We start from the raw sequence: 17,583 nt of genomic DNA on the forward strand, positions 1-17,583 counted from the left end.
AAAGGTTTTTCCTCATCTCAGTTCTAAATGGCCTACCCCTTATTCTTAAACTGTGGCCCCTAGTTCTGGACTCCCCCAACATTGGGAACATGTTTCCTGCCTCTAACGCGTCCAACCCCGTAACAGAGGAAAGGTTCCTGTCTGCATTGAACCGTCAAGACTTTGCACTAGAATGTGGCAGCAACAGCAGCAGACACCTTGAATAAAACATGTTTTTGACTGCCATGCACACAGCATGTGCATGCCTCTTACACAATACTAAGAATTTCTGGGCCTGCGAATTGGAATTAAATGGAATGAATTTGATTCATTTCACCAAGCTCCATTTAAAATAGCAAAATGTACCAAGATATTGAATAATGCGTTGCCAATAATTACAGTTTTGACACCGACCCGCAGATAGTTATCAGTATAGATGCTCAAAGGTTCCATCAAAGAGAGAGGTTTTAAGTCTGAAGAAGGGTCTCGACCCGAAACGTCACCAATTTCTTCTCTCCCGAGATGCTGCCTGACCTGCTGAGTTACTCCAGCATTTTGTGAATAAATACCTTCGATTTGTACCAGCATCTGCAGTTATTTTCGTAGACCAATATTGTCCTGGCTGGGGATAATAACTGAGCTTAAACACTAATTTCAAATCATGCTATTAGTTTAGTTTAGAGATACAGCGTGGAACCAGGCCCTTCGACCCACTGAGTCCGCACCAACCAGCGATCCCCGCACACTACAGAGACTAGGGACAATTATACCAAGCCAATTAACCTACAAACCTGTAAGTTTTTGGAGTGTGGGAGGAAACCGAAGATCTCGGAGTAAATCCACGCGGTCACGGGGAGAACGTACAAACCCTGTACAGACAGCACCCATAGTCAGGATCGAATCTGGGTCTCTGGTGCTGTACGGCAGTAGCCCCACCGCTACGCCACCGTGCCGCCCTTTAGTTACACACATAGTAGTTTGGTGCAGCAGAGGTTGCCATGTAAAGGAATGATTTCAATTTAACGTTATGGCAGGGACATGGCCAAAGATTGGCGTTGCATGGTCATGCTTTTGTATGTGATTATAATAACTTTATTGAATTGAGTGGAATTACATCAACAACTACCTACACTGATTTGAAAGAACTTTGATATTAAATTATGACTAAATTAGGAAATTCAATTAAATCTGCAGTGTTTGCCAAGATGCGGTGTTTTTGACAATCAGGCACGATACAATAACAAAGCTAAGAACACACACACTGGATTGTGAAGAGATTTAACAAGTCAGACGCACAGCAAATGCAAATCAGAAATACTGCAGATGTTGGAAATCTGAAATCTTTAAAAAAGCTGGAAACGCTTCGAAAGCTAGTTAACATCTGTGGAAAGAGAAATCTGAAATGTTAACTGTTTCTCTTCCCGCAGATGCTGCCTAACTTCAAGAGTCAGGAGTGTTTTATTGTCATATGTACCAGATAGAACAATGAAATTCTTATTTGCTGCAGCACAACAGAATATGTAAACATAGTACACTGTAAACAACATAATAAACGAGAGAAAAAAAGTTTAATGTGTGTTTATACACATATATGTAAACATAGTACACTGTAAACAACATAATAAACGAGAGAAAAAAAGTTTAATGTGTGTTTATACACATATTTATACACGCGTGCACACACACGTACACACACACACACACATACACACATATATATATATAGATGTACATACATATATACACGCACAGATACGTACACATTAAAAAAGCAAACAATGATAGTGCAGTAATAACAATAATAGTCTACGTAAGTTCCTGAGTGCTTCCAGTGTTTTCTGATTTTGTTTCCGATTTTCAGCATCTGCAGTTTTAGTTTCGTTCCTCATCTTCAGCTACTTGATCAATAACCAGTGGAGGGAGATGTGTTGCTGATGGCTGTTCAATGTGCAGTTTCATTCAATTGAATTAAGGAAGGCCTTTAATTTTGAGCTGGTCTGCATGCATTCCATGAGGGAGAAGGTGAAGGAAGTTAAAACCAGATTTTTATGCATGACCAGAAAGTTAGAAAGTAAAACACAACTGAAAATAGGAGCACTTGACAGCTGACAGATTGTTAACACAAGTGAGAAGCAGGTTGATTACAGAAATTTCAGAGGTTAAGTAAAAAAAAAAGAAATAAGAGATGCAATGTGAGAACATGAGAATAAAGCTCTGGCAGCAAACATAAAGGGGGATCTAAATATATTCTTTCAGGTTGCAAACAGGGAAAATGAAAGACTGAACTGAGCAGAGATCAAGTACGGAAATGTACTGATGGAGATGGAGGGCTGTGATAAAACATGAGTACTTCACATGAGTTTTCACCAAGGTATAAGGTCTGGTTAGAATCTCAGTAGAGGGAGATGTGGGGATTCTAGGGGTGAGGTTCTTTACATCTGTGTGTAGAGTGGAGAAGCCGGGGCTATCATTCATGAAACAAAACAAGAAGCAAGGTGACCTAGACAAAAGGGCGGCACGGTAGCACACTGGTAGAGATGCTGCCTTACAGCGCCAGAGACCTGGGTTCGATCCTGACTTTGAGTGCTGTATTGTCCGGAGTTTGTACATTCTCCCCGTCATCTGCGTGGGTTTTCTCCAGTTTCCTCCCACGCTCCATAGACGTGCAGGTTTGTAGACTAATTGGCTTGGTAAAATTGTAAATTGTCCCTAGTGTGTGTGTAGGATAGTGTTAGTGTGCGGGGATCGCTGTTCGTTGCAGACTCGGTGGGTCGAATGGCCTGTTTCCACGCTACATCTCTAAGCTAAACTAAACCTGATTGTGGTAATTGAAATGAGGAATGGGACAGACAGAGTATATGAACAAACACATTGGTAGAGGAGTTTATAAACTAGGGGATGTGCAATATGGATTGACTTAAGAACCAAAAGTGACATCAGGTTTGAAGAAGGGTTTCGGGTCGGTAGCCTTCTTCAGCACTTAGATGTGTTGTTTTTAAATGCTGTCAAGTAGCAAGTTACATTTATGCTCCAAAAACTGTGAAAGCGATAACCATCTCCATCATGAGCATCATGGAAATCATCGTTGGCCACAGCGTCATAGAGTGATACAGTGTGGAAACAGGCCCTTCGGCCCAACTTGCCCACACCGGCCAACAATGTCCCAGCTACACTAGTCCCACTTGCCTGTGCTTGGTCCACATCCCTCCAAACCTGTCCTATCCATGTACCTGTCGAACTGTTTTTTAAACGATGGGATAGTCCCAGCCTCAACTACGTCCTCTGGCAGCTTGTGTGTTGTTGCAGGATTTGTGCCTCTGTAACAACACACAAGAAATGTGTAGGAAGGAAATGCAGATGCTGCTTTAAACCGAAGATAGACAAAAAAAAAGCAGGAGTTACTCAGCGGGTCAGACAGCATCTCTGGAGAGAAGGAATGGATGACGTTTCGGGAAATGACCTTTCTTCAAGCGCAGTCTGAGAAAGGGCCTCGACCCAAAACGCCACCCATTCCTTCTCTCCGGAGATGCTGCCTGTCCTGCTGAGTTACTCCAGTTTTTTGAGTCGATCTACAACACACAAGAAAGTTGACACCATCTTGGAGAAAGCAACTTATTTAAATTGGTGCCATGTCCATCTCCTAAGCATTGACACCCTTTATCACCAAGGCACACTGGCACAGTGTGTGCTGTTTACAGAACCATTGCCGTTAGTAGCCTGCACTATTTTGACAGTTTCTCCCGCACTTGCAACCTGCTATGAGGAGGTCCAGGTCCACGAAGCATATCAGAGAGAAGGGATCACTGCCGCCCAGGAGACCATGAGCACTGTGCCAAATCAGGCGCTTGATCTTCAAATCCCCAATCGACCAAAGGCTGAGCGAGCACTGTGAAGGTGGTGGTGAATTTCATTATTCATGTCTCCTTCCCTGCGATGTGGGACCTGAGATATGAAAAGCAGACCACCCCATTAACACTGCTGCCGCAGTCAGTGCATTCACATCAGTAAGGATTGCTCATTTATGGTATTCCTGAATGCTTTTTGGGTATATCTCTGTAAAAAAAATAGCAAACTGAAGGAGTCGATAAAATGCTTGTTTTCCTGAGTTTCTTGTTGTTAGGTGTTCATTATAACGTTTCTTGACTTTTCTTATAATTAAAGAGGAATTGATACAGATAGCCAGAATGGTAGGAGTGGAATGATTTCAGGTGTGCGTTGGACTGAGGAAGTTTGGAGAGGTAGAAAATTTCAGGTGGCACAGTGGTGCAGCGGTAGAGTTACTGCCTTACAGCGCCCGAGGACCGGGTTCGATCCTGACTACAGGTACTGTCTGTACGGAGTTTATACGTTCTCCCTGCGACCGCACAGGTTTTCTCCGGGTGCTCTGGTTTCTACCCACACTCCAAACGCATACAGGTTTATGGGTTAATTGGCTTCGGTGAAAAAAAATGTCCCTGGTGTGTAGGATGGTGTTCAGGATGTTCGCTGGTCAGCACAGACTCGGTGGGCCGAAGGGCCTGTTTACGCGCTAAAGTTTAAAGTCAAAAAGGATAAAACCAAGTAGGGAATATATATATCTATATGAGTTGAATATTGAGATCCAAAATTTAATCAGCTTTGTATATTGGCTTTTGAACACTTGTGCTTACTGAATGCAATCTCTTGTAATTCTTTCACTATGTTTGTTTTACCGGCCTCTGTTCTACTATTGTATCGTTTTCTTTAGTTTGCTTTACTATCATCATGGTTTTGCGGTTCCCTTTTAAGCAAAAATGTGTCCAGACTTTTAGGGGTTTTTTCTCCATTCTTCCACGGATACTGCTTGTGAACCAGGAGCAGTCCGAGGGTCGATGAGAATACCTAGTGCCCTTTCTTCTGCGAAGTAACTTGACTCATTTCTGTGCACCTTTTTAAAGCACCGTTTTGGTGCACAAGGTCATTCAAATCGTTAATTCCATTTTGTGGTTATTTTTATTTTTACACTTGACAGCGTGCTCATTTAACAATAGACAATAGGTGCAGGAGGAGGCCATTCGGCCCTTCGAGCCAACACCGCCATTCAATGTGATCATGGCTGATCATTCTCAATCAGTACCCCGTTCCTGCCTTCTCCCCATACCCCCTGACTCCGCTATCCTTAAGAGCTCTATCTAGCTCTCTCTTTAATGCATTCAGAGAATTGGCCTCCACTGCCTTCTGAGGCAGAGAATTCCACAGATTCACAACTCTCTGACTGAAAAAGTTTTTCCTCATCTCAGTTCTAAATGGCCTACCCCTTATTCTTAAACTATGGCCCCTTGTTCTGGACTCCCCAACATAGGGAACATGTTTCCTGCCTCTAACGTGTCCAACCCCTTAATAATCTTATACGTTTCGATAAGATCTCCTCTCATCCTTCTAAATTTGATTCTCAAACAGTCCATTCATAGGGAGTTTAGTTTAGCCTAGAGATACAGTGCGGAACAGGCCCTCTGGCCAGCCGGGTCCGCGCTGACCAGCGATCACCCCGTACACTAGCACTATCCTACACGCACGAGGGACAATTTACAATTTACAGAGGCCAATTAACCTACCAACATGCACATCGTTGGAGTGTGGGAGGAAACTGGAGCACCTGGAGAAAACCTACGGTCACAGGGAGAACGTACAAACTCCGTACAGACAGTGCCCGTAGTCAGAATCGAACCCGGGTCTCTGGCGCTGTAAGGCAGCAACTCCACCGCTGCGCCACTCTGCTGCCCGTAAATGGTTCAGATTTTGAAGCCACCTTTTGGGTCCTTGTGTTCCAGGTTTGCTTTGCTCCTTAGTCGTAAATCATCTCTGAAATTTGGAATTCATCATCACACATTTTACAGGTGTATATTTTCTTGCTTTGTCTTCACTTTATTTGCAGGAAGGTATTTTTCACTTTTAAACCTTGGCTAAAAAAGAATTGGTGAACAATCACTGCATAATGCAGGAAATTAAATTTTGCACTTTTTTGATGTTATTTTGTTATAAAATAATAACGTTGTGCTTAATTAAATTTTGTGCCAGGTTACAAACATTTTTAATATTGATTGTTTTATGATAGCTTTTAATTTTGCTGATGTTTGCTTCATCATAAAGTGACACTGTGGATGATGCAGAACAACCATTGAATATGTATTCAAGGTTGTAACCTAGCAAATAATAAAGGAATTCTGTCAATATCCACACAACAGCAAGTTATAGTTAGATTTGCATTGTTTGTGTATTATTATCTACTTAAAATAGAAACGCAAATTTAAAGCCAAAGACAAAATTGCTAGCATCGACAAAATAAAGAAGGTTCAACAGGCTGTGGAATTTAAATTGTTCCTCCTGCTTTCTGTATAAAATCACTCGAACATAATTTATTGTCAGCATGTTTCTACTCAGTTTTAAATATGAAATAAAATAACCACCTTAGCCAATAAAAAGATTCAGTCAGAGGCATAGATAGGGTTGACAGTCAGAAACTTTTTTCCCCCAGAGTAGCAATGTCAAATACCAGAGGGCTTCGCTTTCAGGTGAGAGGGGCAAAGTTTTAAGGAGATGTGCAGAGCAAGATTTTTTTTACACAGAGGATGGTGGGTGCTTGGAACGCACTGCCAGATGGTGGTGGAGGCAGATACAATCATGGCATTTAAGATACTTTTGGATGGGCACATGGATATTCAGACAATGGAGGGATAATAATAATAATAATAATAAACATTTATTTTATATAGCGCTTTTCCAAATGCTCAAAGACGCTTTACAAAAACAGTCAAGACATAAAAACAAACAAACGAACTGTCCTGACGGAGAAGCGGCGAACAAATAGCGCCAGCATGATAAGAATCATGACGGAAGATATTAGTTTATCTTGGCATCATGTTCAGCACAAACATTGTGGGTCGAAGGGCCTGTTCCTGTGCTGTACTGTTCTATGTTTTTGTAGACCACATTTGGAATACTGTGAGCAGTTTTGGACCCCATAACGGAGGAGGGATGTGCTGGCATTGGAGAGGGTCCAAAGGAGGTTTACAGGTGTGAACCCAGGGATGATTGGATTAACATATAATGAGTGTTTGATGGCTCTGGGCCTGTACTTGCTGGAGTTTAGAAGGATGAGAGGGGACCTCATTGAAAGTTTCATTGTCAAGTTATGAGGAGAAAGCAGGAGAATGGAGTTGAGAGTGAAAGATAAATCAGCCATGATTGAATAGTGTGGTAGACTCGAAGGGCCAAATGGCCTAATTCTGCTCCTATGACTTATGAACTTATGACTAATTCTGATCCTATGACTTATGTTCTAAGCATCCTTGATGGGCCTTTGTGTCCTTTGGTAGTAAACCTTTCAGAGCAAAATACCTCCTGCATCTGATCCTTCACTTGTACTAAGTTAGCCAACATTCATAGTACCAGTAGATAGAGCACTAAAAGTTGACTTTAACTTAGTCTGAGAAAAGAATTAACCTACATCTGGTTATCGCAGATATGAAGAATAGATCTATGAACATTGGATGAAATTAGGATGTTTAAGGCAGATAGCCATCACCAATCGCTGAGCTTGAAAATGAAGAAAGAATGTCCTTCTAATGAAGGTGCTGAAATCTATGAAGCATAGTTTATTAAGGTTTTACATTTTCAGGAAAAATGGTGAAGGAAATATGTTTTATGACTCTGCATATTCCTCTGTGAAAATTTAAGACTCAGTTCAGGTATAGATTATGGATTTATATAACTACTTGCATTCACACTCAAGCCACTAGATGGCACGTCCTTCCAAATTTGAAGTCAACATTGGCATCTGATGTTATGGGAAGAAGCCTTTGGCCTTCACACATGCTTTCCCAGATGGCTGCAGAACTAAGTATGGAGGTGTAGCAACATAGACTGTATATGGCTTTGATTTGTAGAATTAAAACATACTTAACAGCAAATACTACAAACTCCTTCAACGTTTTAAAACCTAACAGAAAAAGTGGACTAGTTAAGGCTAGCAAGGCAAGTTACAGATAGAGGATAGAGTTGCCCGAAAAGAAAACGTTTATAATGTTGGCAGAAAGAGCAGTGGACATGAGAATTGGGAACATTTTTAGATTTCAGTGAAGCAAATCCAAGAAATTGATAGGCAAAAGTAAATAAAAAGACAATAATATTCTATTGAGAAACACAAAAAGTAACTTTACAAACTCCTACAGAGACGATCAAGAGAAAAGGGTCAGCACAGGTTAATGTGAATCCCTTGCAGACTTGACAGGAAAAAATATGTATTCGGGACTAAGGATATGACACAAATATTGAGTGTCCATTGCCATGCAAGAAATCACAAAAAAAATCCCGAATTAGTGGAGAACAACCATTCTGGAGTGAATGGGGAGGTGAAGGAGATTGCCATCAGTAAAAAAAATGTTTTTTAGAAATTATTCAGACAATAAATCCCCAGATCTGATGTCTTGCACTCCAAAGCTTTGAAAGCCGTATCTACGGAGTTGTAGTGTATGTTAACTTCCAAAATTCCTTCAATGTGAGTATGATTCTCACAGGTCAGAAGGTAGCAAATGTAACCCCATTATTCATGAAAAGAAAGAGGAAAATTGGAACCACATAGCAATTGGCTTGACATTACAATTACTGTTATTAAGACAGTGCAAGCAAGACACTTGGAAAATCATTATGAGATAGGGTGGAAGATTTGTGAAGGCAAAATCCTGTTTGAATATGTTTCAATGAGTTGAGATTGTAGAGAGCAGAGGGAACCAGTGGCTGTAATGTATTTGGACTTTCAGAAGACCTATATGTTGCCACACAAAAGGTTATTAAAGAAAGTTAGAACATATACTGATTGGGGATAACACTGGTTTGAGCATTGGTTAATGGTCGGAAAGCAGAAGAACAAATGGGGTTTATCTTTGACTTGGGAGGTGATGATTAGTAGGACTATTTGATGAAAAACTGAGAGATGTTGATGTTAAGAGGGACTTTATGCTTTTATACATAAATCACTGAGACTTAGGTTGCAAGTTCAGCGTGCAATTAAAAAGGGAATTGATATGTTGGAGGATTTGAGTACTGGAGTAAAGACAGTGAAGGTTGCCACTGGAATACTGTGTTTGGGTCTCGTCTTTCCTGGCTAATGAAGGATATACATGCAATAGGGGATAACTGCAACGAAAGTTCACTAGATTGATTCCTAGGCTGGGATGTTTGTCCCACGAGGAGAGATTAAACAGATGGGTCGTATCTCTCTTCAGCTTTGAAGAACGAGTGTTGATATCGTTGAAATGTGCAAAATTCTTACAGGGCTTGACAGGATAGATACAGGGAAAATGTTGTGTCTGGTTTTGGTGTTGTACAATCGGCAGTGCCTCTAAGCACAAAGGCAGGGCCACGCATGATTGAGATGACTAATTTGTTCCTTCAAAGAGCCAAGAACTTGTGGAATTCTTTACCCCAGAAAACACATTTGTTGAGTATATTAAGAAAAGGATCGATGGATTTTTAGATATTAATGGAACCAAGTGATCATTGGGCTGAGGTAAAAACAGATCAGTAATTAAATCATTGAACGGCGGGCGGTGGGGAGAACAGTATAGTGGGGCCGACCGGCCCAATTCTGATTCTTATGTTCTTAATTATCTTAATGATATTTGCATTGAGGCACATGCCTACTGCAACTTCTATTTAATATTTACAGAATCCCATTTGGGCAGATTATCAGCTTAAAACAGTAAAAAAACTTCTAATGTTGTGATATATTTGCTTTGACTTATGCTCGATGCTTTTCTAAGCTGCATATTGGTCATATGATCCTGCCTTTCTGAGCATTAATATACGAACAATCAACTCCACCTAATATATGTCTTGGGTTTGTCATAATACATGCTGTTACTCACATTTGTGAGCTTTAGTTGCTGCTGTCTGTCAACCTCTAGTAGTTTATCTCTGGTGTCTCTGGATTTGCTTTAAGACTTGTATGTCTATCACGGTAGTGTTGCTTTGAATGTGAGATCAAAAGAAGATGAGTTCCAGAAAAAAAATTTCCTTGTATGAAGAAAGGAACAGCCTTGTGTAAACATCCCAGTGACAGCTCCCAATGAGTTATTTTACTGGAGCATTAGCACCCAGGATGACAGACAGGCTGAGACTGTGCAAAATAACAAATCAGTCCCTGTGTGCCAGCAGGCAGTTGCCACAACAGAAATAAGATTTCTAAAGGAATTTTGTTCTAGTTTTATTGTAAACGTTTGTGTGGCAGCTCATCCTTTTACAAGCTGTCTTGTCGCGGAGTGTTTCAAAGCAGCAGTAGTTTTCTTTGCTGGAAGATGTTTGCATTGAGACACACACCTGACAGAAAGGAGCGAGCAATATGAGTAGAAACAAGGGCAGATCTAAGAGCAAAGTTACAAAGGGTATTGTACTTCTCTGTTTATTTCTCATTTACTCATGTGGGTATTTGCACTGTTGAAACAGGCCCTTTTTCTTTAGCTGGGCAGAAAGGGCAGACTTCCAGTATATTTTCATTTCAATGTGCTTCAGCTGCACGGCACTTCCTGTTTATTCAACATCTTTACACCATTCTTCAACCCCCGCTCCACACCAACAGCTAAAGAACAACTGCAAGCCGACGGAAATTTAGAGGCACTAAGCCCTTTCGGTAAACTTCCCCACTTTCTCTGTAATTGTTTGTGTCATATCCAGAATTAAATCTGTCACATGAAACGAGTCTGATGCGCTGAATAAGGGAGTTGTCGAAAGATGCAAATGTTACGATTTAACCTTAAATCGGCGGTAAATTAGGTCATGCTGAGAAGTAAGGAAAATGTTACGAAGAATTAGTTTATACTTCATCAATTTGTGTTGTATATGCATACAAGGCACGTGGGTATAAATAGAATGTCTTGACGATTAGACTCAAATAACAGATAGTAACAATGAATATGCAGTCTGCAGAGGCATACACAATACATGTTTGCAAAATAAAATTCAACTGCATTAAAGTTGTCTTTTGTGCTTAAAAGTAGTCCGATGTTTGGAACTGGTCTGAACTGTTTTCTAGTAGGAGTAATCACAAGGGGGAAGGGAATGGAAAGAGTGACTGAATTTATTTACTCAGATGTTATGCTGATGTAGGTGTGGAACACAGTCAGTGTGGGAACTATGAGTTGCTTGCTTGTTGGTATCTTCATAGTTCTGATGGCCATTAAATTTCCCAGCTTATTGGTTTTGTTTATTCTGGACAGTCTCTGTTTGATTATTTATCAGAAGGAAAAGGGAGTAGTTTGGGCATAAAACAACTGTGTCGGGTTTTACTTTCCAGCAGCCAGTCAATGGTTTAGTGCATCTCAAAGCTTTTAAAAGCCAACAATCTAGGGTATGATTTTAGTTTTGATGTTATGTTCTAATTCTTTTTTACAAATTCAGTCATTCTTACCCCAGAGCGCATTGTATTTGTGAACATATATTTAATCGTCTGGCCATCGATTTTATTTACATGTAATCTTCATAGAATTAGGACAGCTTGTGTAGTTTTTATTTTCTTTTGCTTTGGAGAACATTTTTGCCTGTGTCCCATTTTTCTCCCACTCACACGGCCACGAGGGATTCTTTGGCTTTGGCCGCTCTGAAGCATGCTTGCTTGCCTTGTTCACAATGCATTGTTCCCTTTTGAAAATTTCATATCAAATGACAACCATCCATCAACACAGTCTGAGGTTTTAGTGGAAAGGGAGACGTTGGAATGCTGAATTTTTTTGTTGATGCACATTAATGTCCAATAAGAGCCACTGTTGGTTTTAAAGAGACTTGCAGAATTTAATGCGGCAGAATTATTTGCGGCAACTGCCTTCAATGGAAATAAATTATGTTTTATGTATTGAAATGTTTAACTTGTAGTTTTTAATGGTACAACAAATGGTATGCAGCACTGTTTGCTGTTGTTATTCTTTGTAGCATGGAGTAGTAAACTGTCCCACTGGGTGTATTTATAGTTAAAACGTGAATGTTATTCTTTTTTATGCAGGCTCTTCAGGTTGCACGCCAGCTTCTGCTACAGCATCAAGCCAGTGGGTTGAAGTCTCCCAAGGGAAATGACAAGCAACCAACCTTACAGGTAAGGTATCTGTATTTTTATACAGATTGTACATAATATGTATATTTATGTAAACATGGCTCTTTTTTGGAAATGGAACCGTGAACAACTTTGACCCACCTTTCATGTGCCGCCTTGAATAGAATGGCAACATAGTCCTCAGTTAATGAGCTATCGTACTTATTAAATAGGTCTAACACTGGGCACTGTAGCTGTGCTGATGTTTTAGAACATTCCCCCCAAAAAGAAGAACTACTTCCGTCCGGTATGTTAGTGTGGATTCAAATTCTTTGAAATGATCAAACTGATCACTTTTTATAGCCAAGCAAGGAATTTTGTTACAGAGGTCAACAGAGCCCACATGGTGGTAGATGTTGTTTTAGTCAGCTTTTGATTCATCTAAAAGCCCGATGATGATCAAAATGAATATCATTATTGATATTTTACAAAACAATTTTCATTAAGTGCACCTTTCCTACATTGTGATGGGATCTTTCAACATTTTGTGCATAGATGTTTAAGCTTTCTATTTCATGAATGATCTCTTCACTCTGTGTTCTCATTGAGGTTATATTAAATACATTCAGTAATAAGCTCTGTTGCCTTTTTTAATGGCACAATAAAATTGTGCGTGAGCAAAGCAAGCTATCTGCATTTCCGTAAACAGGCTAAATCTGGAACTAGGATTGCAAAATGTTTATGGTGGAGGAAGCTTTTTATGTAGAAGGCAATGTAAAACAAAAAAATATATATAAGAAACAAAAAATAATATGAGATTTTTGGTTGGAAATTTATTATCAGCTTAACACTGTGCACCTCTGAACTCCAGTCGTAAAACAAAACAAAGAAAGTCTTGTGTTGGTAAAATGCCTTTCATACCCCTTGCAGAACATCCCAAAGCACTTTATAGCCAATGAAGAACTTTAAAGGGTGGTTACTGTTGTAACATAGGAAATGCAGATGCCCCCTTATGCACAGCAGCCTTCCAGAAATAGCAGTCTGATAATTTACCGTTTCAGTGATGCTGGTTGAGAGCTAAATATTGGCCAGGACAGAATAGACAATAGGTGCAGAAGGAGGCCATTCGGCCCTTCGAGCCAGCACCAACATTCAATGTGATCATGGCTGATCATTCTCAATCAGTACCCCGTTCCTGCCTTCTCCCCACACCCCCTGACTCCGCTATCCTTAAGAGCTCTATCTAGCTTTCTCTTGAAGGCATTCAGAGAATTGGCCTCCACTGCCTTCTGAGGCAGAGAATTCCACAGATTCACAACTCTCTGACTGAAAACGTTTTTCCTCATCTCAGTTCTAAATGGCCTACTCCTTATTCTTAAACTGTGGCCCCTTGTTCTGGACTCCCCCAACATTGGGAACATGTTTCCTGCCTCTAACGTGTCCAACCCCTTAATAATCTTATACGTTTCGACATCAGTGCTAATGCCCATGCTCTTCCATGGAATGGTGTCACGTTACAGCAAAGAGCAGACAGGGTCTTGGTTTAATATCTCGTCCAATGGATGGATGAATACCCTGTCTTCCATTAACAACCTCGGACAGAGCTTTTGTGTATGAATCAAGGAATAGCCTAACTTTCTGATTAATTACCCAAGGGTATAGTGGCCAATCATTTCCTTGCCAAGTTCTTCCCACACCTCCAATCTATGATAATGTTGAAAGGGTGGTGAATCTGTGGAATTCACATTCATTCACAGACTGCTGTAGTCAGTGGATATTTTTAACACAAAGATTGACAGTTTCTTGATTAGGAGGGGTGTTGGGGTTATGGGGAGAAGGCAGGAGAATGGGGTTGAGAGGGAAAGATAGATCAGCCACGATTAAATGGCGGAGTAGACTTGATGGGCTGAATAGCCCAATTCTGTTCCTAGAATCCATAAACATTCATTGATCCAGAGCAAATAATTTGGTGGTTGAACAGCAATTCTGCCTGGAATTTCCATTGAAATTCTCACTGGGTTAACTCTTCAATGCACTTTCTTTGAAAACTCACTTTAGGTGCAGTTGTTTAACAAATTAAATGATCCTTATATGTCAATCCTGATTGTGATTAAAGCAGGGAGGGATGTCCTGGTATTTCACGTTTTTAATTTGGAGGATTCGAGCACCGCGGTCACTACAGATGAAGGATTAATACTGAAGCTATCCATGATCAGTCGAGTACCTGAGCTGACTGTCATGAGAGGCTCACAGTCTGGCAATTGTTCAACTACACCTACTCACCAAGAAAAATAAAGTGACTTTCATGCGAGCAATTAAATCATTTTTGCCATTATCACTTGATTGACAATTAAAATGGTAGACACCTTTCCCTTCTATCTTCCTCCCCATCTTAAATGTGACTGCATATGCAAATATGCATGTCTGTATTCCTTTAGGTGCACGCAAATGTGAGTAAACCCACGGTCGCCTAGATTATTGGGACAGTACTCCTACTGAATTTAATTCTGTATTGTAAAGCTGGCCTGACCTGTAGAAAATGCTTTCTGTTGTCTTGCAAAAAACTCCACAGACCTTAAACTAGCAAATATGATAATTGCTGCAAGATGTAGGGGAGTTGATTCTGGGGTATGAATTGAGCCATTTGTTGTAACAAGCTTTGAGCGTTGCTCCAGTTTGTGCCCACCAGACTGATGGAAGTTGCTTCCTTTTTACTTTAAGTGACCAACTCATCATTCTGCCCGAGCCATCATTTCCCAGTGAAGTGAGAATCGCAGAAATGAAATTAAATCCTGTGTTTTGTGCGTTGTCCACGGCAGATATTGTACAAAATGTTACTAGCTTCTCGTATCAGGCTGTAAAACAGTGTAAATCGGTTCTTCAAGCTAAGTGTTGTACAGCGCACGACATTTATTTCGAGGAGATACAAAGACAAACTAAATACATTTGACTAATCATTAATGTTTAAATTGCTGACAATTTTGCAAAGAATGTCACATGTAATTATGGACATCCCTTTCCCCTATTACTTAGTTTACACATAGAACACTGCAAAAAGAGTCTCCCACCTAGCTAATTAACATTATCACTGAAATGGTAGGGTTGAGTCATTAGTACCATGTGCATTTAATTAGAGGCAGACTGAAATTGGATTTAACTTATTACTTTTCATGGATCACTTTCTTGTCATCACTTCAAATTGGATTGCAGCCCCAGGTAACTAATTATGGGAGCCACAGGATCAAGAGTGAAGAGGAAGGTAATTAGGAACCACTGTGCTGGACCCTTGCTGATAGTCCACTAATACTGTGGAAAAATATAGTTTTATTTTGTAACACTGCCACAAGCAGGGGCACTTAAAATTGTGGAAATAATATTCTGCTCTGTTTGGAATCACGGGAAGGCTGCTGCCACCTATTGCGGTTTACGTGATGTGCAGCTGTGTTGAAGATGTTCTGTCCACATGGTTCCACAATGAACTTCTTAATGTGCAGTTTAAACAAGCGAAGTCAACATATTGCATGTAGGCATGAGGTAATGCAGGAACTATGTGCACTGAGGGTTTTTTCATCTGCGTGCGAAAGAAAAAGCTATCAAACCAAACAGTACAGCGGGATGTGGAGCTAAATTTAATGTTTTGGATTAGTGTACTGGAGAAATTGTCAGAATAACCAACTGTTCTCCATTCAAAGTGCCCTCCATTCATCAGATTTTCTTACTGGGTGAAAATTGTCTGATGTCTTGGTATCATAAAAAATATGTACGAGGAACAATGAGGACATTATGACGTGATCTTTGCAACCAGTGCTCATTATTTCCTGTATAATATTAGTTGGCTCAAGAAATAGTCTGAGCTCAAAGCAGAGACATTATAATTTAATAGTCTCTTAATTCTCCTTCACTGAATAGAAATCCACAGGTTATAAAAAGCATCCTTCACATCTTAATAATGGCTTAAACTAAATCATTGTGTGGTTTAGAGGGTTTCCTACTCTGGTCAAGTGGTGTAGTGTTTTCTCTCTTTTTGAAAGCTGGCTGAATGGGGGAATCACGGTGGGAGATGAATACTTACCTTTTCTTCAAAGTCTGAAGGTTTTTTTTTAATGTTGCGAGCCAAGGTCTTTTTCCTTCGGTCGGAGGAAGCAGCCTTTGAACTACTGTGCTGTACACACCATGGCATTGTCCTTGCGTATGTGCACCACACTGCACAAAATCTGCAACTCATTACTGCGCAGAACTTGAGCCCATCCAGTGGTTAGAATATTTCCTGAAGCCTAGAATAACAGCAGTCGATGCAAGTGCCGCACTGTAGAAGTGACAATGAGGGGCGGACTCTCCTTGTTGGCATTATGCCCAGTCAGAAAAGCAAGCCGCAAAAAGCAAGACAGCAATATCGTTGCCATCCATATGGGTTTATTAGTAGGTAATATTTGGAGGAAGCTAATTTATTTTTGAAAAGGGAATGTATGTTAAATAATGTGTCAGCATCAATCCACTCCAGTTCTTGCTTGTATAACGCTGAATTTGAGTAGTGATCACATACTTAATGGTGTCTCACTAATATAAATCGGGGCTTGTCCCCAACACCATAAATTGGCTATATGGATGTGGAATGTCTTTGTCACAGCCGCATACATTTTTGCAGTCAAAATGTTTCCACTAAGCTGAAGGATGTTTTTAAGAAATGTTTAACAAATCATAAATCTTTAACTCGGACATGAGATACTGGAATCAAACTGCCTAAATTAAGTAGTTCTTCTTGTTTTGCATATTTTCTCTTTTGAATTATCGTCAATCTGCGCAAATGTAAAACTTGCCATTACTGGCACACCCCAACCTTCTGTGTCTCACTGTAGGTGTAGCTTCTTTAAATTCTTTCGGAAGAATTTTAATGTGAACAGACTTAGGTCATTGGTTTTGTACACTGGGGAAAGAGTATAGTTCACATGAGTGTATCTTGTTCATGAGTCTTCTGTGTGATTACGCCACTCAATGTAAGGTTATAATCTAAATTGGGGGAATCTTACCAATGCATACATCATGTTTGAAATCCTTTGTTTACAATTAAGGTCATACGATTATAATTATGCTGATTTCCTAAGCTTCTTCTGAAACTTGGATTATAAGATTAGTTTAGAGATACTGCACGGAAACAAGCCCATCAGCCCACCGAGTCTGCACCTACCAACGATCTCCGTACACTAGCACTATCCTACACTCAGGACAATTTTTACATTGAGCCCAAGCCCATTAACCTACAAACCTGTATGTCTTTAGAGTTTGGGAGAAATCCAAGGTTCGCGGAGAAAACACACGCAGTCACTGGAAGAACATACAAACTCCATACAGACAGCACTTGTCAGGATCAAACCCGGGTGTCTGGCGCTGAAAGGCAGCAACTCTATTGCTGCGCCACCGTGCCACCCCTTTGGTTATCTTTATCTTTATCTATGGTTATCTTTTGGTAATCAAGGAACTGGAAGCCTATCACCAATGCTGTCTCCACAAAATCCTCAATCACTAAAAAGACAAACAAACTCATTGCTGCCTCAGGCCAAGACCCATAT

At 40.3% G+C, this 17,583-nt stretch overlaps 1 protein-coding gene across 6 annotated transcripts in view; it reads left to right on the plus strand.

Annotated features, from left to right (window-relative positions):
* Positions 1-17,583, plus strand: part of foxp1b (forkhead box P1b) — a 495,107-nt gene that overhangs the window by 298,572 nt on the left and 178,952 nt on the right. For all 6 annotated transcript variants that reach the window (XM_078414505.1, XM_078414510.1, XM_078414506.1 and 3 more), the window contains one exon: positions 11,990-12,079. In XM_078414505.1, coding sequence (XP_078270631.1) covers positions 11,990-12,079 — 90 coding nt within the window. The remainder of the gene's footprint in view (positions 1-11,989; positions 12,080-17,583) is intronic.

The sequence above is a fragment of the Rhinoraja longicauda genome, chromosome 17 (assembly GCF_053455715.1).
Source record: "Rhinoraja longicauda isolate Sanriku21f chromosome 17, sRhiLon1.1, whole genome shotgun sequence".
Taxonomy (NCBI): Eukaryota; Metazoa; Chordata; class Chondrichthyes; order Rajiformes; family Arhynchobatidae; genus Rhinoraja; species Rhinoraja longicauda.